Source organism: Micromesistius poutassou (assembly GCF_964030765.1).
Source record: "Micromesistius poutassou genome assembly, chromosome: 5".
NCBI classification, from domain to species: domain Eukaryota; kingdom Metazoa; phylum Chordata; class Actinopteri; order Gadiformes; family Gadidae; genus Micromesistius; species Micromesistius poutassou.
In genome coordinates this window covers 13,285,978-13,310,691 of record NC_140275.1, presented here as the reverse complement: position 1 = coordinate 13,310,691, position 24,714 = coordinate 13,285,978, and the positions used below count along the sequence as shown (strand labels likewise).

At 43.8% G+C, this 24,714-nt stretch overlaps 1 protein-coding gene across 2 annotated transcripts in view; it reads left to right on the top strand.

The window, feature by feature from the left end:
* The first annotated feature begins 201 nt into the window (after window positions 1-201).
* The window catches only part of adamts3 (ADAM metallopeptidase with thrombospondin type 1 motif, 3), a 90,314-nt gene continuing 65,801 nt past the window's right edge, over window positions 202-24,714 (top strand). For both annotated transcript variants that reach the window (XM_084468522.1, XM_084468521.1), the window contains exons 1-4: window positions 202-572; window positions 934-955; window positions 3,251-3,696; window positions 17,955-18,111. In XM_084468522.1, coding sequence (XP_084324648.1) covers window positions 510-572; window positions 934-955; window positions 3,251-3,696; window positions 17,955-18,111 — 688 coding nt within the window. In that variant the 5' untranslated portion in view covers window positions 202-509. The remainder of the gene's footprint in view (window positions 573-933; window positions 956-3,250; window positions 3,697-17,954; window positions 18,112-24,714) is intronic.

Below are 24,714 nucleotides of genomic sequence, written 5' to 3'. Positions count from 1 at the left end.
ATACCGGCAGCAGGAGTTTCCCTGAGTTCCCCCCCCCCCCCCCCCAACCCCTCACCCTTCTGCTTGTCTGCCCACACACCATGTGTTCATGGGGAAGAGGGAAGTTTGTGACGTGGGGCAGGGCTTGTCTGCCGTTTATTAGTCAGAGAGCAAGGAACCAGGTTGCAAGAGCTCACACTACTACTACACAGCCCACTCTGTCGGGTCAGAGAGAGCTCCCAGGACGAGGGATGTTTTTATACTACAAAACGTTCTAGTAGAGAGACAGTGAACAGAAACACAGACCGGGGTGTCGCAGTTGTATTTCCTGTTGTAATTAAAACGTTCAACTTTTTTTAAAGGCCAGTTGCATTTCAACTGAAGTTGATGACTTGAGTAAAGCGCTATCAAGTTTCCGTAGCCCATTTCGATAAGTGTGACAAGAGTTTGTCTCTTATTTTTTTATATATATTTTTTAACTTTTGGAAAGTAGGATTTTTCACAATTCTGTGCATTTTAATAGACTCGTGATGGTTTTCCTATCACTTACGTTACTTTTAGGACTTTTAGCTAGTTTGACTTCAGCTGAAAAGGTAAGTAACTACATCGCTCTGGGGCTATTTATATTCAGTGTGAAAAAGGGAAATTTTTCTTATCACAAAAGTTGCCGCGCAGTTCAGTTGTAAGTGAAACGTGCGCTTGTATCCACTACACATACATAACAAGCCTTCTGTTCTGCACGCTATGCTTTAAAGTTACTATTATGCATGTGCATGCTCCTTGGTTTCTTTGAAAAGCATCTTATAATGACCAAGTTTTTGGTCTGTTACATAACAAATGGCAAGGAGAAGCGATCAACATTGGTATACAGCCTACAGTAAACCAGTTACACCTTTTCTTATAATATAATATAATATAATATAATGTATTAATATTGTTGTTTTTTTCTCACAGGCTGGTGAAGTAGAACGAGAGGGTGAGTGTTTATTTTTGAATTACTAGAGGGAAAAAGTCTGGCTGCTGAAATAACAGGATATCTCGGGTGCATTAAGATATATGTGGTAGTGGGGAGTTTGTATGTGGGACACTGTAGGACTCTGTAACCCTCCACACCACACACACAAACACACACACACACACACACACACACACACACACACACACACACACACACACACACACACACACACACACACGCACACACACACACACACACACACACACACACACACACACACACACACACACGAACGTACAGCAAACACAAACATATCCCAGGCACACACACACACACACACACACACACACACACACACACACACACACACACACACCAAACACACAAAGTAGACTTCTATTCCCTGACCAAGAGGCCTCAAAGGCTTTGTTATACCGGAAAGTAAACTCAATTTCTAAATCCTGTCCATCTGTTTTCCATCGTGAGGTTAAGCAATGAGGGAGCTGCAGCACTGTCTGCACGGCCCTACAAGACCCACTATCTCGTGAACCCAGTGGGAGCGCTTGTGTCTGATAGGCTCCAACCTCACCTCTTCATGCACTGAAGAGGTGTGAGTAGGGGGCACCTGTGAGTAGGGGGCCGGAGACGCAGGGAGTAGGGGCTGTAGGGGGGGGGGGGGGGGGTTTGCCCTTGGACTTTTAGCTTCAGAGACCCTTCTAAGGGTGCTTTGTATGAGCAGTGAAGGAGTGACCGTATGAAAGCAGTGAGCGGATTCCTTTGGTTTGCAGCAGGCAATGTTGGCACTGTGGAAAATAGTGTCCCATCGGCTGGTTGGAGAAAGTGTTTTACGTTTTTGATTAAATAAATTAAGCTGTTGGAATAATATGGTTAGGCAAGGCACCATCTCTGAAACGTGTGTTTTGACTTAGAGATAGAGGAGTGTATTGAAGTTATATGGCGTTTAGTCGTAAGCAAAACAGAAGCAAATTGATTACCTAGTATGTACACTTAAGTCACGGAAAACCTAACCTCTCAAATGTTCATTTGACCTCTGGTTGTGACGTTAACTTTATTAACTGAACATTTAGCCAACCGACGCACCAACCAACAACAACAACCAACTACTATCCATCCAACCCACCGACCAACTTACCAACCAACTAACCAAACAAATAACAAACCAACTTACGTTTGGTAACATGCCATACATTTAATTCCTTACATAAAGTTGTCCTTGTGTAATAGGTTGTAGCCTCCATGTTTTGTTTTTATTTTGTATTATACAGGTATGTGTAATTGAAACATTTTCTGCTACGGTTCAACTCAGGAAGGTGAAAATTAACCAATAGACAAAAAAAACATAATTTGCACTTCTCAAAAGCAATGTGTGCTTTAATAGTTATTGCATGGAGCAAAGTGCTTATTAAACCTTCTAATAAGATTATAGTGGTGGCTCTGCTAATACTGCTACCTCTTCCCAGACCCATTATTTTACAGGCCATCAAAGTGACATCTGTCTTTCTTCCTATTTCAAACAGCCTTCATTCCTGTCCTCAGCATTTTTGCGTTCCCCCCGATAGTGTCAACAGTGCCGGCACTATGATTTGTAAAGCATGTCATTTCTTCAGAGGACTAATTTCAGTGTTTAACAATAACACCTGCTTGAATGTCTTGTAGTTAGAGACAAAAATGAAAAGGAGCTGATATTCGTGAAACATTTCTCCACGCGCATCAGTCTCTATATACATTTTAAATTGGTCTTCCCTGGTTCAAGTGCACAAGGGAAACCTGCTCCGAGATATCCTTTGAACCCAGAGACCCTCTACAATTGGCGTAAACCTTCTCTTGTCAGGTACTGTCATGCGTACGATGACGCGTACACAAATTAATTAATTAATTAACACCAAGGCTAAATAAGGTAGCTGCTGGCAGCCGTTTATTACTGCCTCCGCTTGTGGACTAACAATGTCACCCAGAAAGGTCTGTGGAACTGGTCATATATAAATATGTAATGACGAGAAAAGCGTTGGTCATAGTAAAGTCAACCACAAGATATTTGACTATTAGTTATTTAGGAGATTCTTTAAGGTATATATACATATGTAATTACGAAGCAGGTATGAGAAGATGTTTACAGGTAGACTGCTAGATGTCTAAAACCTACCCTGTCTGGGACACACCCTCCCATGGCATCTATCCTGCCGCCTCCAGCACTACTTATCTTTCTAACTGAGTGTTGACACGGTATTACCGCCCCTGGTGGTTCTGTCGTCCCCCCGTGTTAAACTCTGACCCTGATGTGTCCCGAAACAGAGCTGCTCCGGAGCCGCTTGAAGGAATATGGCCTGGTCACTCCCTTCAGCACCGACGCCCGCGGACACTACCTGTCACACCTGCTCTCGGCCAATCACAAGCAACGCGTGCGGCGGGAGGCCTTCTCCTCCGGCGAGCCCCCGCAGACGCTCTTCTTCAACATCACCGCCTTCGGCAAGGAGTTCCACCTCCGCCTGCGCCCCAACGACGGGCTGGTGGCCCCTGGGGCCAAGGTGGAGTGGCACGACGACGAGGACGGCGGAAGAGAGATGGAGGACGGCGGTGACGGCGCCGGCGACATGGGAGAGGGCGTGAAGAACCGTACCGGGCCTGGGGGTTCTGCGCGGATACTGAGGCAAGAGCTCCTCAAGACGGACTGCACCTTCATCGGCGACATCACAGATGTACCCGGGGCTTCGGTTGCCATTAACAACTGTGACGGGCTGGTGAGTCTTCCCTGTTGTTCATGCCCTCTCCTCTCTCCGCCCCCCCGCTCCCCTCTCATTCTATCCCCGTCTGCCCATTACGAAAGTGACATGACCTTGTCATGTCGATTGTTAGGAGGTTAAGATGTCCATAACTCCCTGGTGGAGGTCATTTTTCTTTAAAAGCCACGGGCTGGCATTTTAACAGCACATTGTTCTCAATGTATTCCTCAAGTGGAAAGGACCGAATAGCTTTTGTGCTGAAGTTTGTCCCGGGTGAATGACTATCCATTACTGCCACAAATACGAGTGCATTTCTATTTCCCTCGCCCTCCAACCATTGCCTCGCATACAGCATCTCCTACAGGATCTCCTTTTGTTCACCACCAAAGTATGCAATCCTGCCCGCACCCCTCTCATAAACCACTTGAACAGTAATTGGCGGATGATATAGGGCTGTTAGCCGGTGCCTGCCAAAAGGTCCCAGATACCTACTTTCCAACAGTGGTAGCGTTTTTGGCGTAATTTACTTTAAAGCTTGGGGTTTCAACTGAGAGTGATGAGCCCAGACTTAGCAACCTGAAATGAATGGTATAAAAATTTATATTGAACCATGCAGTTGGTGGTGTTCAGGGCTAGTGTTATGCTAATTGCTATGCTACTAGGTTGTTGTAGACGGCGGGGAAGTGTTAATCGTCAGAGGCTGTGTGTGTGAACGTGAATGCCTGTCTTTGCGCACGTGTGTGCGAATGTGTGTGTGTGTGCGTGTGTGTGCGTGTGTGCACACGTGTTGTGTGTGTGTTTGTGTGTGTGTGTGTGTGTGTGTGTATGTGTGTTTATGTCAGTGTCTGTGTGTGTGCTATCCCACTGTGGCCACTTGAAGGTGTGATACGACAACATGGTGTGAAGGGGAGTAATTCCCCAGGTTTCTCAGGATCTCAGATAAACACAACTCAGAAGTCTCAAGGCAAAGCCCATTTTGTTTGGGGTGTTTGTATTTGTATTTGTGTGCATGCGTGTGTGTGCATGCGTGCGTGCGTGCGTGCGTGCGTGCGTGCGTGCGTGCGTGCGTGCATGTGTGTGTGTGTGTGCATGCGTACAATGAAAAGGTAGCACATGTTGCCCATGCTGTGGAAAGCAGAGGGGTTCCATGCCTTTAGTGACCTTAAGATACAAACCATCTCCATCTATCCCGGATCTGGGATGTCAACAATGCTATAGGTGGCTCACTGGGCGTGTACCATCAAAGGCACAGTCCTGATCGCAGCGACCTGGGTTCAATTCCTGCCCGTGGTCCTTTGCTGCATGTCCTCCGCTCTATCTCCCATACCTTCCTGTCTATCTCACTCTATCATAAAGCATAAAAATGCAAAAAATTATCTTTAAAAAAAACAACAAGGCTATAGCTAAACTCCTGGGGCCAGTGCACAGTGCCTGTGAGTGCTAGGGGTGGAGTCAGCAGGGTTTCCTGTTTCGCTTCCGATATATGACTGTATAAGTTAAATGATGGAAGTTTCAGAAGACAATTTTTGTTTCTACAATGGCCATTCAAATTCACAGGTTTGTCTTAAAACCTTTTCTTTGTCTAAGGTGGACTAGAACCTCGTCAGGTGAAATAGGTTCTAGTTTATAGTCACCTGCTACAGGAGAAGTTTACCTTTTAGACCTGGTGGATTTTCAGTTTACTGTTAGCCATGGAGGAATACAGACAATTATTATTACAGTTATCAGTCCCCTTCTGGATCCGAGATTAATGGTCAGACGTATCATGTGTGTAATGGTTCCGCCTGGTCTGGTGGTTTCCAGTAAATGCCCATTCCATGTTACGGACATCTACTGACCCTGCCCCCTGCAACATGATAGGAAATTCATGAAATACATTTAAAGCAAACCAAAATGAAACCCACATTTCAGCTTGTCTGCAGTCAGACTATAGATGTTAATCTAGAGTCAGATTTGTGAGACTATAACCTCTCAGGCATCATGGTCAGCTCCTCAGATGTGCCGTACAGATGTCTTAGTCATCTTGCCGCTAACGTTTTTTTCCCAAAATATAAATATAAATATTTTAAAAATTAAAGCTGTTTACCCTTTACTTGGAGGAAGTGACTTGGCAAAGAACAATTGCTTATAGGAAGTGATGAGATACTGAGCCAACCACAGCACACTAACTTTTTAACCAAGATTTATGTAACTTTTGACGGCATAGCTGTTCCTCAACATCTGTGAAATGGTCATTCCTCTGTCACCCCGAGAGGTGGCATGGCCCATTTTAAAATGCCCCAGTCGGTGCTAAACATGCTGGGAAGTTATATTACCTGTTTATTTACATTTCCCATTTCCAGGGCATTTTCTTTTTGCATAGGAATCTGCAATAGGGCTTGACATTTTGACATAAATAATAGTTATCTACATATTGCACACTATTTCAATTTACTACCCTTGCAAAGTCCTATCAACAAGAACCATACCAAATGGAAATAAATATTTCCATATAAAATGCTTTATATTATGTGGTGTGTGTTTATGTGTGTGCGTGCGTGCGTAAGTCAAATTACGTCTTGTCCAAGCATGTCTTGTTGATTAAAAACTTGACCTCGGACACGAACAGCGTTGCTATCAGCTGTGCTAAACCTGCTTCGATAAACCTTTCAGGAGCAAATTAGAGTGCAGCGCACAGCCTTTAAAATGCACGTACAGCACATGTGTATAGGGTGGAGTTGCACGGTGAAAGCACTGCAGTTTTAGTGGCTCGAGGGCAGAATAAAAACGAACCACGGCCAGTAAAATACGCTGTGCTCTAGTTTAGAGTGATGAATGGAGCTCTAGTCGGATTGTCCACAAACAGACTGCAGACCAAACAAGTGTGTGTGACACATAGCGCTGATGGATGTAGGATATTACTTGACTGTCAAAGACGCCATTTGATGTGCTGCCACCGCGGTTACATCCAGGCTAGTGTGTCAATGTTGTTTGCGCCTGATGTACACCCAATCTTTGGAGCTCCCGAGCTTCTTCAATCTCACTTTCCTGTCTGAACATGTGTCAAGCTCATTTTTACCCGCATATTTGAAACATTAAATTGTTAGTCAGGCCCCTTTTGGCCATCCTTTCAGTTAGGCTTGTCTGAAGATTTAAAAAAACTATTCACCTATGTCACAGTCGCTAATGCTAAAGATCTGTAATGAAAATCATCCATCATGTTAGCATCTTGACAGCACATTTCCACTTGTTCTTCCCCTGGCTATTCTATTATTCCTACCCTAGAAAACGGTGGATTCAAATTATAAATGAAAAGACTCTGGAGTTGGTGGAAACAACAGGCCCTATTAATTAGCAGAGGCACTTGCCCCTCAACAATGTGCGTTGCTACGCGCCCGAGGACTAGCCACACTCTTACCAAACTAATGAGCTATTGATGTTTTGCATTTTCAAGAAACTTTGTCTAAAGCTGAACCAAGTATATTTGACTCCATTATGTATTGTTCTAGTATGTGTGCAACTGCCTACAGGTCTAGTTCAACTTTGTAAATACCAATGTAAATGGATGTAAATTAGAATGACCAAGGAAAGATCAAGTGCATTTTAATCCAAAGATGTCCTGTGTACCGTGTGTCACCGTGTTGTATCCGTGTCCAAGGCAGTGCTGTTTCTGCTTGAAATCAGAATTTAAATGGGGGCGGGGTTGGGGGGTTGTAGGCTAAATAAAAAGCAAGAAGTGCTACATAACAGATCAAAAGCCAGCCCAGAGTAACTGACGAAAAGGCCTGACATGGAGGAACCAGGGGTCTTTGATCTCAAGTGCTATCCCAAGCCCCTCGCTAGGTGTGTGTTTTACTGAATCTTAATTATAGCCAGCCTGGTGTCTGGAACTGTTTACTGCAAGCAGGCAGGGCCTTTTTGTCACTGTGCTTATGAAGCAGATACTTCCTCCTCTCTGGTTATACAGCAGTGTAGGAGTGAAGAGAGGCTGAGCTGTCCTGACCTGTATGAAAGACTTCAGACTTTATGTCGCGTGTATGTGGGAGGCATGTGAAAATCTGGGGGAGGGCAGGGATGACTAAACACAACAGGGAAAGGAGTTCCTTGATAAATGTGACGGAATCCGACAGAGTTCTGGACTATGTTAATATCTTTCTGCTTAAAGGCCTCAAACACAAGTACCCCCCCCCCCCCCCCCCGCCTGATGTATCGAGGGGTTGCAACGTTTTAAAACGGTTTGAAAGCAAGTTGCCTCAGCCAGACTTCAACTGCATCAGTCACACTTCCTGTCGCCCATAACTTCCCATATCAAGACTTAATCCATGCATCGGAGGTCTGTCACTGTGTGACCTGCAAGGCTTTATTGTATACAAAAGGAGGCCTTTGTGGTTGGATGGAAGCACCATGGCAGCAGTGGTCAACGGAAGGTATTGTCTGGGGGTGAGCCGGCTCCCTTTGAGCTGGCAGAACCCATTACCATGGTCAAGATGCTCACAGCCCTATCTTAAAAGCAATGTTGCGTTTTATTATTTCTTTAGAGTCTTTTCTGGCTCAACCTCAAAAAGAATGATTCTGGAAAAAGGGGAGCTCTCTGTGCTTTCTGCAGCTTTTTGAACCAGTTTCCAGGGTACAGCCCTGGTGGCTCCAAAACATTTGACAGTCAAATGCGCTGCTGTTGCAGTGAGAATAAACAGAGAAGAGACGGAATGCAGGAGTCTACGCTATGATTTGTCTGTCACTCTTCCCAACCACTGTGACCTTGTGAGTTAGTATATTCGTAGTATATCCGTAACCAATGATCGTAATTGCTACATTAAAAACACCAAACGGCAGAAACAATAATTGCCTTTTGTTTTGACAAAATGACAAAATGACAAAAATTATACCCTTGGCCGGTACATTTTGCGGCGACTGTGATGACCAGTGTACACATTTCGTTGTCATTTGCTAACCTTTTGGCCATTGATATTTTGAATTCACTAAAATGCTAAATGGTCTTCTACATTTAAAGGTTTTGTTTTCTCCCACACAAACGCATGCCTGTTATTCCAGTGGAACAAAGAGCATAGTGTGGACATCCATGCTAAAGCCGCTCTGAAATCATCCCAAACACCTTTTCTTTAGGGTTTGACATAGCTTTTGGGAATAATATAGGCTCCACTGAGGCATCTTTTGCCTTTACCGGGATGTAATGATAGTCCTTGATGCCTGGAACACACCTGGTCTGCATGGAGATGTGGAGCAGTAACGCTGGCTTTATGAGCACAGTGCGTTCTCCCCAGCGCTGTTGAAGCCGGTTTCATCCTTTTTTGAGCCAAAATCAAATGACTTTTAAGGCTTAGGTCTAATTTGATATTCTATCTTGGTCTCTTTTTCTCTTGCTCTCTCTATCAAACTGTCTTTCTCTCTCTCTGTTACCTCTTAACACGTGATCTGACATAACACAGCGTAGCTCTGGGCCTCAATCCCCGCCTCTCTTTATCCCAGCGCAGCCCAAGAGGTGCCATGTGGATGAACTCCATGGCTTGCAAATCACATCTTCATTCGGACAGTTCCGTTTCATTATATTGAATCTCTGTATTATCCCGAGATATAACCAAACCTTTCGACCAAAGGTCATATGATCTCCACTCACCGGAGACATGCAAACCTTTGGCTCTGTTCCTTAAACGTCAAATCAACAGAGTTAAAATTGATTCGTAAGCTGCTTACACAAAAACAAAAACAAAAAAAAGAAACAATAAAAAAGAGGACCCGGTGTCCTGGTCCGGATCCCATAAGCCCTTTTAGCCCATCCCACTATGGTCTGTTTATCAAATCCAGACTCTCACCAAGTCTCTCCCCTCGGAGGCACCGTTCAGATGGAAATGTGACCTGTTACGGAGGTGGCCCTGCTTAGTACGTTCATACGCGGTGCCAGCCAGGGTGCAGCTGTCAGCCGGGTGTATATTTGCAGAGCATGAAAGTGATGCTCGCGTAAGGTCTTAGAAGTCACCAAGAGGGTCAGCTCATTGGTTTCCATAAAAATAGAGAAAGACAGAAAGAAGAAAAACTCCCACGTTTCTGTGCTCCGTGTGTGTGTGTGTGTGTGTGTGTGTGTGTGTGTGTGTGTTTTCTCTCGATTACTCCTTCTATTTATGATTGGCAGCCCTGACACCCATGCAGACAGAAGGTACAGCATTCAACGGGTGATGGAGTGACCTGCAACGCAACACCAGCCAGGGGCCTAGGAACCGTCTGGTTTGTGTTCTGACTCCTACCTCAGCCGGGACATGATAAAACATGGCGGCCCTTGTGTGTCAAGTTGCGTAATCAACCCTGCCAGGCATAAAAGAGAGGGGGAATGGAGGGGAGGGGGGGGCGTTTCAGTATCTGTGGTATGAGTGAAATGTAAACACATGGCCTGGTGTGTAATGCATCAAAGTATCAGCTGGCAAATTCTTGGTCAGCAGCCGTTTTTCGCTCTTGTCAATCCAGTCTGGGCGTCTTCTTGCTGCGAGCAGCAGATAAAAATATTATTCTGAGCTTTATGAGCAGAACAAAGCGAAACAACTGAGAAATGCTCAACATTTTTTGGGGGGGTTTGGTTGAAAGGCTCTACATGCTTCACTGGACCTCACTTATGTCCTCTGGGATATAAAGATAAATGGGGCTGGACATGCACCGCTTTTGACGTATATATCGAACTGCAGTGAGAAAAAAGGGCAAAGAAAATATCCCTTTTGATTAGAAGTAAGAAAGTGAGTCAGTTCATCCTTTCAGTGAACTGTACTCAGTTCAGGCACAAGAGTCGTATTCACATGCAGTTGACTTAACCACAGCCCGGCCTAGCGTTGCCTGTTGCCGAGGCTTGACCAATAGCTGTTTGGATATAGGGTTTGAGGTGCAGGAGGGGAGGCCCTCATGGATATGCCAGGGTTTTCTTTTTTCTTCTTCTTCCTAAGTATTTTCCCCTCAGCAGCATAGGGCCCTTTTAACGTGCGGGGGTTGATATTTGTGTATTAAACATTTTTAATCGTGACCTATATAAACCTAAGAGGAGGCCACACTGCTGCTGTCCTTACAGGCAGACATTCAGACCCTTTGACCAGCCCCAGGTTTTATATAGAGCAGAATGCAGACAGCTCACCACCACCTTCTCAAAGTAGAAGTTTAAATGGTGAATGTTTGCTCTGCAGGACATGTTGGAAACGAATTGAAGCGACCCTAACCCTTTTTCACCCTCCGACCTCCCCACCTCCGACCTCCCCACAGCTCAGGATATAAGACCACCAGTAATATATTGAAACACCCGCTTATATATATATATATATATATATATATATATATATATATATATATATATATACTACCTTACAGAAGTAAGCAAAGAATGTCTTTCAGACATTCTTAGCATCAACATCATTGCAGTAATACTGTAATATTTTAGAAAGTGGGCATAGTTGGTCTGTTCCATGCACCAGAGAGCATGAATGGGGAAGAGACATTGAGTTACATTCATGGAACTCTTTGAATTGTTATTATTTATTCATTATTCCAAATTACAAAGATTTGGCCCGTGCATTTTTTATGTATCAAGGTCATATTTTCCTTTTTTTCCCCTTATCTTACTCAAAAATACCCGGTTTCCACACGTGGAACTTTCATATCTCGTCCTTTAACTATTTTCCTCCTCTAATGGGTTCTTTCAAGAGCGAGGGATGAAACTCGCAGGTAAGGATGACGAAGGTTTGCACATTTTTGTACACATTTTTGAAAGCAAACACACCTTTGAACAACACCGTGGGTGAAAGGTGGCTGTGTCCTGACTCAATCCAGCCTTTTTTTCCCTCAGTCCCCAGTCGCAGTGCCTTCTACTTTAATTTTTTTCTCTCTCTCGCTAAGGAAAGCACCTTTACACGGGGCTCCTTAAGAAGTTTAGACTGAAAGAGACAGAGTGTTTCTGAAAACCTGGAGGCCTTCAGCTGAATCCCATATGTTTTCTTTGGCACAGTGCGCACTGTCTGCTTGGCCTGGGCCGATGCTCAGTATATAAACCCAATGGAACACAGGGAGAGTCTTGATCCTGTCTTTCGAGCTTTCTATTTAGGTACCAGAGAGCTGGTGGCACGTCAGACACCTGTCATTGTCTGGTCTGGTCTGCTAAGCTGTCGTATTATCAGCCAGAACTGGACTCTCCCAAAGTGTCCCCGCCCCTCCAGCTAGCCAAGCTCAGAGGGATCCTTGAGCAAAGCAAGGTTTTGTTTTGTTACGTTTCTGATAAGTTTCCATTTAATCTCCTCACAATTTTTCGGTGAAATGGCAAACACAAAGGATACTATGTGTTCTGGGTAATTGTGCAATTCAGTTGGATTGTCGTTTTAGTATCATGGGATGTACATGTAGTAACAGCCTTGGTTTTAGCCTTCTGCACTACAACTAGTGTAAGCGTAGTTTACAATAACTTGCGCACAATCTGGACACTTACATGAGGATGGCAATGTGTACATTTTTGCCCAAGCATTTAACATCATTCATTTCCTTTAGCCAATCTTGACTAAGTTCTACGGGAACTTTATCCGCAGTGCTCTTGGCCGGTATTTTTCCATATTGATATTTGGTCTGGTAACCTTTAGATAGGGAAGGAAAGAGGAATTTGGGTAAATGCTAGAATTCCAATAAAACTTTGTTTTGAAGGGAAACGTTTTCCTCAACATGGTTTAAAATATATATTAATTTAGTTATCTGTGGCTGTCGACATATTCAGTATACATCAGGCCATAATAATCACTGTCTTGCAATAGTTTGCAAGACAATCAATTAGTCAATATTATAAAACGGGTGGCTTAAATCAAGCGATCTGATTGGTTCCCAACTGTTATATTATTATGTATATTGAGTGTATACACACAGCTATGACACCCGTTCAGTTTACAGAGTTCAGTATCACTCTGTGCCTAACTTGAACTGTTGTTTATTTATATATAAAAGCAATAGCAGTTCACTGAAGCCTAAAAATACTTTGCCGATCAGCATTGAGACTAGACGAGAAGACTAGACGAGAAGACTAGACGAGAGAATGGCACAGAGAGACATAAGAAGTCTTGTGGCACTGGGAATGAGCCAATCAGCCAACCAGTTGATGATTGGCTATTGCTGATCGCATTCCTATCCTATGATTGCAGAAGGTATATTCAGATCCAAATTAGTATTCTGTTAACATCAGGGGCCTACACCTTCATGTCATGTATTGTTGTTAATTATTCACAAACACACACACACACACACACACACTCATTGACTGTGGGAGGGAGAATAAATTAAAAGGATTATAAATATAATTGAGCTACAAGGCTGATTGCAAATTAACTAATATGCTCCTGTCTCTATGCCTGTTGTGATCTATTGCTTAAGTATATCGTAGTTGCACAGTACAGCAAAGTATTTCCTTTTGGGGAAATATTGAGAAATATTAAAATATTAAGCCAAACAGGTTGTTAATTATTATGAAAGAGACATAAAGACAGGAGCATATGAGTTCATTTTGATCTAATATGAGCAATTAGCCTTGTAGCTCAATAAAATGTATATAATCCTTTTAGTTTATTCTCCCTCCCACAGTCAATGAGTGTGTGTGTGTGTGTGTGTGTGTGTGTGTGTGTATGAGTTTGTGAATAATTAACAACAATACATGAAGGTGTAGGCCCCTGATGTTAACAGAATACTAATTTGGATCTGAATATGATTGGCTCATTCCCAGTGCCACAAGACTTCTTCTGTCTCTGTGCCATTCTCTCGTCTAGTCTCAATGCTGATCGCATTCCTATGCTATAATTGCAGATGACGGTATATTCAGATCCAAATTAGCATTCTGTTTACATCAGGTGTTGTGAATAATTAGCTTCCAAAATGTCTTAACAGGTTTAAATACATCTGTCAAGGGACACATGTCTAAATGATTGACGAATCATTCCTGCACTTTTGTTTTCTGGGGAAGAATATGAGATGATGTATGACAACTGTAATCACTTGAAGCTAAAGACCTTTATGAATAATCATTCATAAAGGTCTTGTAATCAAATGTTTACAGTTGTGACCAACTGTAATCGGTCAAAAGCGTGACCAGAGATAATTGGTCAAAAGCGTGACCAATTATCTCTTGTTGAGTGAGGTGTACAGCTTTGGTCTGTACAAATCCAGAGATCCTATAAGCCTTTTTCAAAACTGTACTGTTTAAAGCTGCATCGCACATGCACTGCTGAAACACCCCACATGTCAGTCAAGAAGAGAAACAAGGCGGGAGTTAATGAGAGATGGCACAAGATCCCAGAGCCGGGCGTGCCGCGCAAAGTCTGCAGTGTCTGCAGCGGGCCCACTGCTCTGATAATCCACTGACTGGGTATTAGGATGGAAGGGTAATGGTTTCCCCTGCCCTAAGTACGTAAGGATCTTTATATGCCCCCGGTTTTTCTATAACATGGATCTTCTTCATCTCTGGACTTCCCACAGGTACCAGATTATCCGCTAAATTACTATAGGAGCTTAAGGAAAGAAATGTGGACAAATCGTTTATTATATAATAAATAGGCTAGCATGGATTCTTATATGATTTCCAAATTGTTAGATTTCAAACACCAACATTTTACAAAATGAAATAAAATCTACATCCCGACAACATTTAGCTCACCTCTCCAAATCCATCATCGTTTAACAGTTTTTGTTTACAGATACTGAGGCTTAGGCTCTGTTCAGCTGCCTTAGCGTTAGAATGACACACACACACACACACGCACTCAGGAGGGTGAAGGGTGACTCCATAATACCTGATTCATTGACATGGCGGGACCGGGGTGAGCAGGGGTGTCTGGCAGCTTTGCTTCAGACGGGGCTTTACGCAAGGCGATGGCAGACACGGACCCACCTAATCCTGTGGACTCCAGCTCTGTCACTGAGCCGTCATTTTTGCTTGTTATTCTCACACCCCTCCCCTGGTGTCAGGGGACTCTATCCGTACCACTATCCAGTCGAGACCATCGAGACGTAATTGATCAGTGAGTTTCCGGTTTAATAATTCCAGCTGAAGGTCAACCTAGGCTGTTCAGCAGTGATGGAGGAGCTCCTCGTCAGATCTGCGGCAGCCCGCTTGCAATCATTTGTCTTTTGTCTCTGGAGATGTTTCGCCATATTAAAAGGGTTCCCTCTGGGAACGTGGGTATGCGAAAGGCAACCCTGCGGGGTGACCTTTTAAGCAGCAAATTAAGCTCTGCTGGATTGTATTCTGGTCCAGAAGATGAAAGTTAGATAAGTGTAATGACTAACCGTCCGTCTCAACGTGATCACTGTCAAATCTGGTAACATCACAGTTGCACGTAAACAGCAATCGGACGAATGCATTGCACAATCCTCCGTCTCTGACTGAAAAAGTGTAGGTAAAATGTATTTCCGTCCTTATATCCTCACAACCCCATTAACTGTTTACCCAACATTTCATCATACTATTAATACTGCAGTTATGGGTTTCTGTGTGTTTATTGTTCTTTATTAGAAGTTCTTCACATCGGTGCGTGCTTGTGAAGTTAGGTCCCACTGGCACACAGGCATTCGGCATTTGATGCTTCCTTTTTTTTCTCTTTCGATCCTCACTTTCCAACTTCCCTTTAAAAGCAGTGCAAGTAGAATTTGCAGTTGATCTGAGACTGAGAGAGTTGACAATGAGTCAGTGTGTGTGGAGTGGTTGCAAGTCCCAAATGCCCACTGGGGTTACTGCAGCACCGGTAGATTTTGATGGAGCAACATGTTCTTGGAGCAGACCAGGTAGCATTTCTCCTTGGATTTTTTGTAGCAGAGAGAAACAACAACAACAGCTTGGTTCTGTATGACAGTCAGAATCTGATAGAAACATTGATTGCACTCTGTACTTCATTGCCTTTTGTGTCACTTCACAAGAATATCTCAGTGGATCATCTCGATTTGCTTTTCTTTTTTCCCACATGAAATGATATTGACAAACATGCTCAATTACCCTCCAATTAGCATTTCTTCTGAAAATTGTAGCAGGCGTATTCAAACAAAGCACAACAAGCACAATCCTTGTCAATCTTAGGTAATTATTTTGCAATGTTATTAACTCAAGTGTGTGTGTTTATGTGTATGCAGAAGATCTGTGTGTGAGTATGTGTTGTGTGTGTGTGTGTGTGTGTGTGTGTGTGTGTGTGTGTGTGTGTGCTTGTCTGCCAACATGAGCTTATCTCAAGTCTCATCTTGAAAACAATTCAAGCTTCTCTTATCTCTTCATAGATCGCTTTGCCTCACAGTCCTACAAACCGTGACTTATCGAACCACAGCGTTCATTAACTGCGTAGTACACACCTCTCCAATAAGCTCCAGCCACTCATGTGTGCATGCGGTGCATGCGTGTGTGTGTGTGTGTGTGTGTGTGTGTGTCTGCGGGCGCGCGTGTCTATTTCATGCTCCGAGATTAGGAATGTCTTTCTCTAACGAGCTGCTGTTTCTCCTACACGACAACCCAATAGCTTTGTTTTGCCTCGTTCTCAACAAGCTCTGCAGTGAGGCAGAGACTGAACAACACACTCTCAAGCGAGAGGAACTGCGATCCACTCACTCCCTGATTAAGTGAGAGCGATATTACACACACACGGAGCATGCTGTACAGTGTGGAGCCGCCTACGGAGTAGAGAGTGATACAAAACACCCATCCCTGGGGGCGAGGAGTAATCTTCCCGACAGCCTTCTGTTAACGTTCGTCATGGGCTGTATTATTCCTGACTCCCCCCTTTCTTTGATACTATAATTGCAGTCTCTTGAAAAGTCAACAAATGTCCCTGCTGAACTGGCTTCAGGCAGTGGTTCTGTATGGTTAATTTCTTTCTCCTTGCACCGTTCTTACAGCCGGCCAAGGTTTAAACGTTGTTTCTGTGGCGACAGGCGTAGTAAAGCCAAAGTAATTCCACGGTGGTACCACCGTTTCAGTGACGAGAGACATGGTAATACTAAGGTAATTCCATGGTTTCAACGTGGAAAGAAAAGCCACAGAAGGTGAATCAGGGTTGTGGGAGTATTGTCTTAAACCACTGTTTACTTTACATAATTATGTAGAGGGCTTGCTCCTGCAATCCCATTTTATGACCCCGCGACTTGACCTCCGCACCAACCAATAATCTGCCCGGCCCAGCCACCCACAGAAAAACTTAATCATTCTCTGAACTCTGTTCTCTCATTAAGCAGTTCAGCTCAAAACACATCATGTAACAATGGAGTGCAACCCACACTTGCTGAAATCTCTTTTCTCAAATTAGCAGCGAGTGGTTAAATTCAACTCACTCTACATTTCTCTTTCGATTTTGCATTATGTATAATAAAATTCTATTTTTTTATGTCAGTTGGTATAGTGCAGTCTATCTCGAGACTGGAACGTAATTTTTTACCTTTACTAAAGATTAAGTTTCACCCAACAATGAATATTGTAGGAAACACGTCACAAGGGTAAGCTATGGAGCGGTATGCTGGTGTGTAGGATGTTTAGTTAACCAAATGAATTGGATGCACTATGACTGACTGTGAATATTATATTGCATATTGAAAGACTGCCACATATTTCTACCATTTTCACAAAGACAAGAAACACACCATGACAATATAGAGAATTAGAGGGAATGGAGCCTTATGTGAACAATACTTTGCAAACCCAATCCCTCCAAATGTGCAAAATGCTTTCGGTTTGTGTACAGCAATGCGCCACTGTGCCACATTCATAGAGAAATTGTTGTTGAGTAATGACTTGACCCCTTGTGTCCCCAAAGCAATTTCATTCATAGCCAGATGGGCAACATTACCATAACATATATTGTGCTAATGGGTTGCTGAGAAGGCACAGCCATATACGGTGATTGACATACAGGATTGAATCAAGAACTCTGAATGAGATAGTTGGTTCCCAACTTAATTGAACTTATAATGTAAATGGTAATGCTACTATTATGTTCATCAATGATGGCACTAACTGCTCTCCCATCCATCCCTGATTTGAGGGGTACCCCACCGCTCTGTAAACTCTCAATGACCTCTCAAGGAGAGTTTTTCCTGCTTGCTTGTGTTAGAGGGTGTCATATAATACGGCCTGTGAAGTCCTTTGTGTGTCTTACTGCATGTGATGAAGGGTTATACCAAAATGGACTTGACGTGCCTCGACTGCACCATCTCAAACATGAAGTTGTGTGTTCTCTCCGGATGTGTGGGCGCTGCTGTTCCCGAGTATTCTTTCTCTTCTCTCTGACAAGCCTTCTGTTTGGTTCCGCAAGGCTGGGATGATCCGGACCGACTCGGATGAGTACTTCATCGAGCCCTTGGTGCGGGGCACCCAGGAGCTGGAGGACCACGGTCGGGTCCACGTGGTCTACCGCCGGTCTGCCATGCTGCAGGAGCCCTCTGATAACCCCCTGGATGACCACCAACACGGTAGGCCGCTCACGCATCCCAGGCCAAGCAGCGCTCACACTAACGGGCCCAACGCAACAATAGATTGCGCCAGAAACATCTTTTGTTTCTGGTGCAGAAACAAAAGATTTTTTTATTTTGTCTTTTTTTAGATTGCAATGTATATGTACGCAGTATAGATAAACAGCGTTGTGCAGGAATGCGGTAAAAGAGTGGCGTTCATTTAAGGTGCCAAAAGGGCAGCGTTCATTGTAGGTGCTAAAGGGCAGCGTTCATCGTAGGTGCTAAAAAAGCTGCGTTCATTTAAGGTGCTTAAAGAGCGTTGTTCATTGAAGGTGCTTAAAGAGTGGCGTTCTTTAAAGGTGCTTAAAGCATTGCGTTCATTTAACGTGCTAAAAGAGTTGTGTTCATTGAACGTGCTAACGTACGTGAACTTTGTTCACTCTCGCGATAGTGAACGACGCTCACGCACTATTTACCAGCACCCGAGGATTTACCCCAACCGGCACGCCAGCCTGGCGTCTAAAAACAATAACAACAACGTAGTTAACAAATATCTAGAGTTTTATGAACAAACAAGTAGAGTTCTAAAGATTTGGACAGTTAAAACCACACATTTCTATGCAAATTGTGCCCTCTGGGTCTGAGGAAACAAGTCAGACACAAAGACACATCGAATTGATGCATCCGAAATTTTTGTTTCTTACTCATTGGGGAATAACTAAGCCCTGTCAAAGTTGGTCCAACGACACTTGAAGCGTTAACAGGCAAGCTGACATTCAGCATTTGCCCTGACATGACCTGAATGTTGACTGGTAAGTATATGCAGAGCAGAGCTTTTCCATCAAACACAGGAAATGTATTTAGAATCAGTTCCGGCCTCCCACTCTTTAGCCACCCTTTAGCTATGGTCAAACAAGGCCTTCCAGGTCAGAAAATACACTTAATCTGCTTGTTTTGCCGAACACTGGAGGTCTTGAAGACTTTAAATTGGCAAACATTTACCAGGAAGAGATCAGTGATAACGAGCCCCACATTTCCAGGGGGGGACCAGAAATAGTTTGCCTGCAGTTGATTTCTTTTATTGACTGAGGTGCGAGGCATGTCATGCGTCAGTTCACGGTTAAACCGTCATGTTTCTTTTTGTTTCTCTTTCTGGGTTTTTCTTTTTTTCTGCCTTTGACATGCTCACAACAAACTCTCCTACATCACGCACACAATCATTTGCATAATAACAGTTATTATGTGCAGATTCTCAAAGTGTATTTCTCTCTCGACAATTTGAAACTCCCTAGCGAGGTCTTCAATGTTTCTCTGGCCAAGGACCTCTTGGCTGATAGTGACACAGCGAAGGGACCCCTGATTACACATAGTATCAAACTGTTTTGCTTATAAAACCTGGCCAATAGTAACGTGTAGTGCAGGCCTATAGTGCTGTGTATAAAGCAGCACAATGGCTTAGCATTGTATACAGACGTCAGTACAAAGTACATACTTTTTACTCTGCGGACCACCATGTTGAAGATCTCCGACCGTATGTGCCCGAATTGGAGCGCAATTGTTTTGTTGTTCCGGGGCAATGGTGTGGTGCAGTGATGGACGCTCTGAAAGGTTGCGCTCTTCTTCAATCCTACCTCCCTGTCTGGGGGAGGTAGGATTGGGGGTGGTGGTGATGGTGGTGGTGATGGTGGTGGTGGGGACGGCGGTGGTGGTTGGACCGGGGGGGGGGGGTGACATTGAATCAATTGAGGACAAAAGGGTTTCAGCAGGATTCTGAGGATTCTAAATGCCACTGTGGGAACACAGTAGGAAAACAAACAGGAGAAACAGACCTCACACTCTGACATGTTGGCACACTAACTTTCTTCAGGACAGTCCTAAGAATTGTCTTAAAAAACTGAGCATTTCGCAAAGAGCACCAAGCTTGATGATTCTTTTAAAGAGCAGACCCTGAATCCCTTCCAGATGTAAACCCTAATGGCTCCATTTTATAATTCATTAGTCAAGTCCCTGTTAACCTCCTTGATAATTGCACAGTTTTTGCAAGCTGAGTGCTGCCAGAGGAAACTGTATGCAGTGTAATTAAACTGCCTGCTAAGATCGTTGGCTTAGGACTTCCCAGAGTTCTCAACAGGTTTATTACAAGCTCAGGGCATTTTAGAGAGTTTTCACCTTGTACAGAGTACTATCCTGTAGCTTGAGAACTTGTTTTAGTCCCCTCAAATCACGTAGTTACATGAATTGATTTGGCTGTAAAGGATAATTTTATTATTATTTATTATTATTTACTTTATCTATTCTTTCATGGGTGGTGACCCTTCGGTCAAACACCTTTGTCAGTCTAAACCAAAAGATTATCACAACACGTGTGATCTTAAGGACTTTAGGACGCTTCTGTAGGTCACCATCCATACCTAAGGAATACATTTTAATCTGATATTCTGTGGTATCAGAGGTTAAGCAGGCACACAGTCTCCTACCCCTCAGCATAACTCGGTATATAGAGTAGAAAAAAATGATGATTGCATTTTTTTGTATAAGTATAGTATAGTATACCCTTGGCTGTCCTTTTGTTAATACAGCAAATTCAATATATCTGATAAGCAGGCCACCAAGAGACTGTGATTTCATTCAGAGAGAGAGGGCATGAGAGGAAAGGAATGAGAGGAAGAGAGTGAGGGGAGGCAGAGAGAGAGAAGAAGAGAGTGGGCAGTGGAGGCAGAGAGAGAGAAGAAGAGAGTGGGTGGTGGAGGCAGAGATATAAAGAGAGCGTTGGGGGGTGGGGGGAGAGCGAGAAAGTGGGGGAGTAAATTTCTCTTTCTCAAAAGAGAAAGGAATAGAGAGAATAGGAAATATATACGGCAGAGATTGCAATGGGTTTGCTCCTTGATCTAGCCTCTGAACTCGGGAGCAGGCAGCAGGGGCGTGCGGGTGATTGACATGCCTTCTGATTGGGTATTTCCTCAGGGAGATGGAGGCAGGGTGTAGCTCCTACGGGAGATGTTTGCCGAGGTTGCCTTCTCTGCATCTCTGTGGGAATGGGGTTTGTTATGGTGGGAATGAAACAAAGGATTATCCTGCTGTTTACAGAAAGATATTTCTGAATAAATAACCAGTGCCGGTTTTACTTAATTCCACTGTGTTATAGTTTAAGCAGGGTTTGGGTGGGGAAGCAGACACTCCTGCAAGTCAAACAACCATGGAAATGTTTTTATGTGATACAAGACCCCAGGAAAAGCAAATATGAGCTTTCTGATTACACCTGTATAAGTGCTGATCATCTTTCAGAATAGTGTTTCTCAAGAGACGTTTTCACACAGTCAACGCGGACCAAAAGAATAGAAAGATTGAAATCCCACTGTGGAACTGGGAAATGGTTCACACGGATGATTTATCCTGATATAGCTCAATGATATGGAAGATTAACATTTGTAGAGCATCCAATTCTACAGTCTTAACACTGAAGTGTGAGGTGGAAACAGAAGGAGAAGAAATTCACGTTGCCGATTTACTCAGTTACTGTATACCGATGTGTTATTTGTCTTCCAGCTAAAACACACATTGAGACCCACAGGCAAACACACACACACACACACACACACACGTAAACATGCACTTAAGCACACATACACACTCACTCACACACACACACACACAATAGTGGCACTGCCGGGCAGATTAAATAACACCAAGATGAACAAATTGAATCAGGCCTGTAACTAAGTGATTTATTAAATTAATAATTAACTCAAAGCTCGCAATCCAGCAGTTGCCATGCTGGAACCCAATTTAGTTTTGCTGTTAGTCACCTGCTTTCCCCTGTAGGGAAAAAGACCGGCATGGCAGGCGAGAATACAATATAAACGAGTAAATGACATGTCTGGCCACATTTTCTGCTATTTCTGGGTTGTGGATCTTTATGATTATGTTGTTATGTCAAATAACGTGATCTGGGTATCTTCCCTTTTGTTGTCAAAGAGGACAGAGAGCTTACCCTGAATTCTGTCTCATATGATCTCACAAGACCTAACACAAAGAATACACAAAAAAACACCACCAGTGGCATTTTGCCGTCTGAATAATCCTAGAAAGCCAGATATCCTGACCTGACCACATCTAAGTTCTCTTGTATTTCTTGTTAGTGCTACTCAATGTGTTTAACCCAACAATGCCACCCCTGCTTCACCCACAGACAATGGCAGAAGGAAGCATCCCGATCCTGCTCACCGTGTCCCATCAGTGGCTGAGTGTCTTCTAAAGAAGAGTTAGAAAGACAGGAAGGTATGGGAGGGGGGAGGACATAGGGGAGGACATGCAGCAAAGGACCACGGGCAGAGTGTCTTGCGCGTTGAAACCTTGATGGTATTTACCAGGGAGAGTGGGCAGACATGAACCACAACCCTTCCTTTCATTTGGAGGATAGGAGTTTGAATGCGGGAAGACGCTGGAGTCGAGATGTCATGGGAGGGGAATCCATCGCAAGCAGGCAGAGGCTCTTGCTGCATCTCTCATGTGTTTCATTAAGGCTGAGCATGCATGGCTGTGCGCAATTAAATGTCACACACACACACACACCCTCAAGCGCACACACACAGCCACCCTCGCACACACAATCGAGTGCACGCGCACACTCATTAATCAGTACTGTTATGTCAACCTACTGCACATTTTCCTTAACAATTTTTGTCCCATTAGAGTCCTAATTATATCTTTATGGGTGCTTTTCTGTGTGTGTGTGTGTGTGTGTGTGTGTGTGTGTGTGTGTGTGTGTGTGTGTGTGTGTGTGTGTGTGTGTATGTGTGTGTGTGCGCGCACAACCAAGCACACAGACACACAATGAGTCTCCATCTAGATTTTGGTGTCATGCTGACAAAATGGGGGTTTACAAGCAATAGAGAATCTCTGTTTCTCCCGTTTTTGCCAGCTTTTGCCCACTGTAGCGCACACACACACACACACACACACACACACACACACACACACACACACACACACACACACACACACACACACACACACACACACACACCATCCACAGGGGCAGAGGTGACTTTTTCAAGAGCTGCATTGTAGCGCGGCTTAGGAAAACACGCTGGGCTGCCAGGTTGAGCTTGTGTTTCCACACAGAGACAGAGTATAAGAGAGAGAGAATGCGAGGGAGTGTGAGGAAATGTGAGAGAATGAGAGAGAGAATGGAAGATTTAGAGAGAGAGAGAGAGAGAGAGAGAGAGAGAGAGAGAGAGAAAGAGAAAATACCAAATGGTGAGGGAAAACTGTGATTTATATTTGTCACACAGATGTGAAGAGTTTGGCTGGCCGCACGTGGAGGAATTTGGTGGAGAAGCTGGCGTAGAATTAAAAACATTCAACAGAGAGGAGAGAACAATGGAAATAACCCTCTGATGTGTAATCCCACTCAAAGGTGCACATGCATATCTCCTCCACCAGGGGAAAGGAGCGAGTAAAGAGCCGTTGATTGAGCCCTCAGTGTAATTGGGCAAAACCAACACGCGATACATTTACACCGCAGCCAACCCACTTAATACAGTAACCAGAGAGCTAATCACTGAGCTAATCACATTGGACAACTCACACAAGTGCAGTTAAAGAGCATCAACCCCCCTTCTACCCAACCCACCAACACACCCCCCCCCCACACACACACACACACACACACACACACACACACACACACACACACACACACACACACACACACACACACACACACACACACACACACTGCTTTGTGTTCAGCTGCATGAAGGTAGAAAAGGTGTGATCCCCATTAGAGATGTGTCACCTGGGTCGTTTATCTGGATGAGATAGGGGGGGTGGTAGGGGGGGCACCAAAACAACGCTATCTTTGAGCTATTGTGTCTCTTGAGGTTCAGACTAAATCTTTTAAAATGCAGACCAGCAAACTGCAACAAAGTGTGTTTAAAACTTAAACTTGAACATGAACTTCATTATCTTTGTTCTCTTTTGATTATTATCATTTTTGTACTTGAATTAAATAAACTGGCCGGTGTAATTATGTGGTGATAACGTTCTTGTAGTTAGTTAGTTAGTATCAGTACTAGTAGCAGTACTAGTAGCAGTATTAGGACCTTTAATAGGAGCAGAAGCAGTATTACCAGCAGTAGCAGTACTATAGGAGCAGTAATAGGAGCAGTACTAGGAACCATAGCAGTACTAGCAGCAGTAGCAGTACTATAGGAGCAGTACTAGGAACAATAGCAGTACTTGGAGCAGTAGCAGTACTAGGAGAAGTACTAGGAGCAGTACTAGGAACAATAGCAGTACTAGGAGTGGTACTAGGAACAGTAGCAGTACTATGAGCAGTACTAGGAGCAGTAGCAGTACTAGGAACCATAGCAGTACAAGGAGCAGTAGCAGTACTATAGGAGCAGTACTAGGAGAAGTACTAGGAGCAGTACTAGGAACAATAGCAGTACTTGGAGCAGTAGCAGTACTATGAGTGGTACTAGGAGCAGTAGCAGTACTAGGAGTGATACTAGGAGCAGTAGTAAAAGGATTGACATGAAAATGTAGGCGTGAATGCTGATATTCTGGAAACACCTTAACCACTCTTCCAAACTTTACTACTTTACTACTTTATTT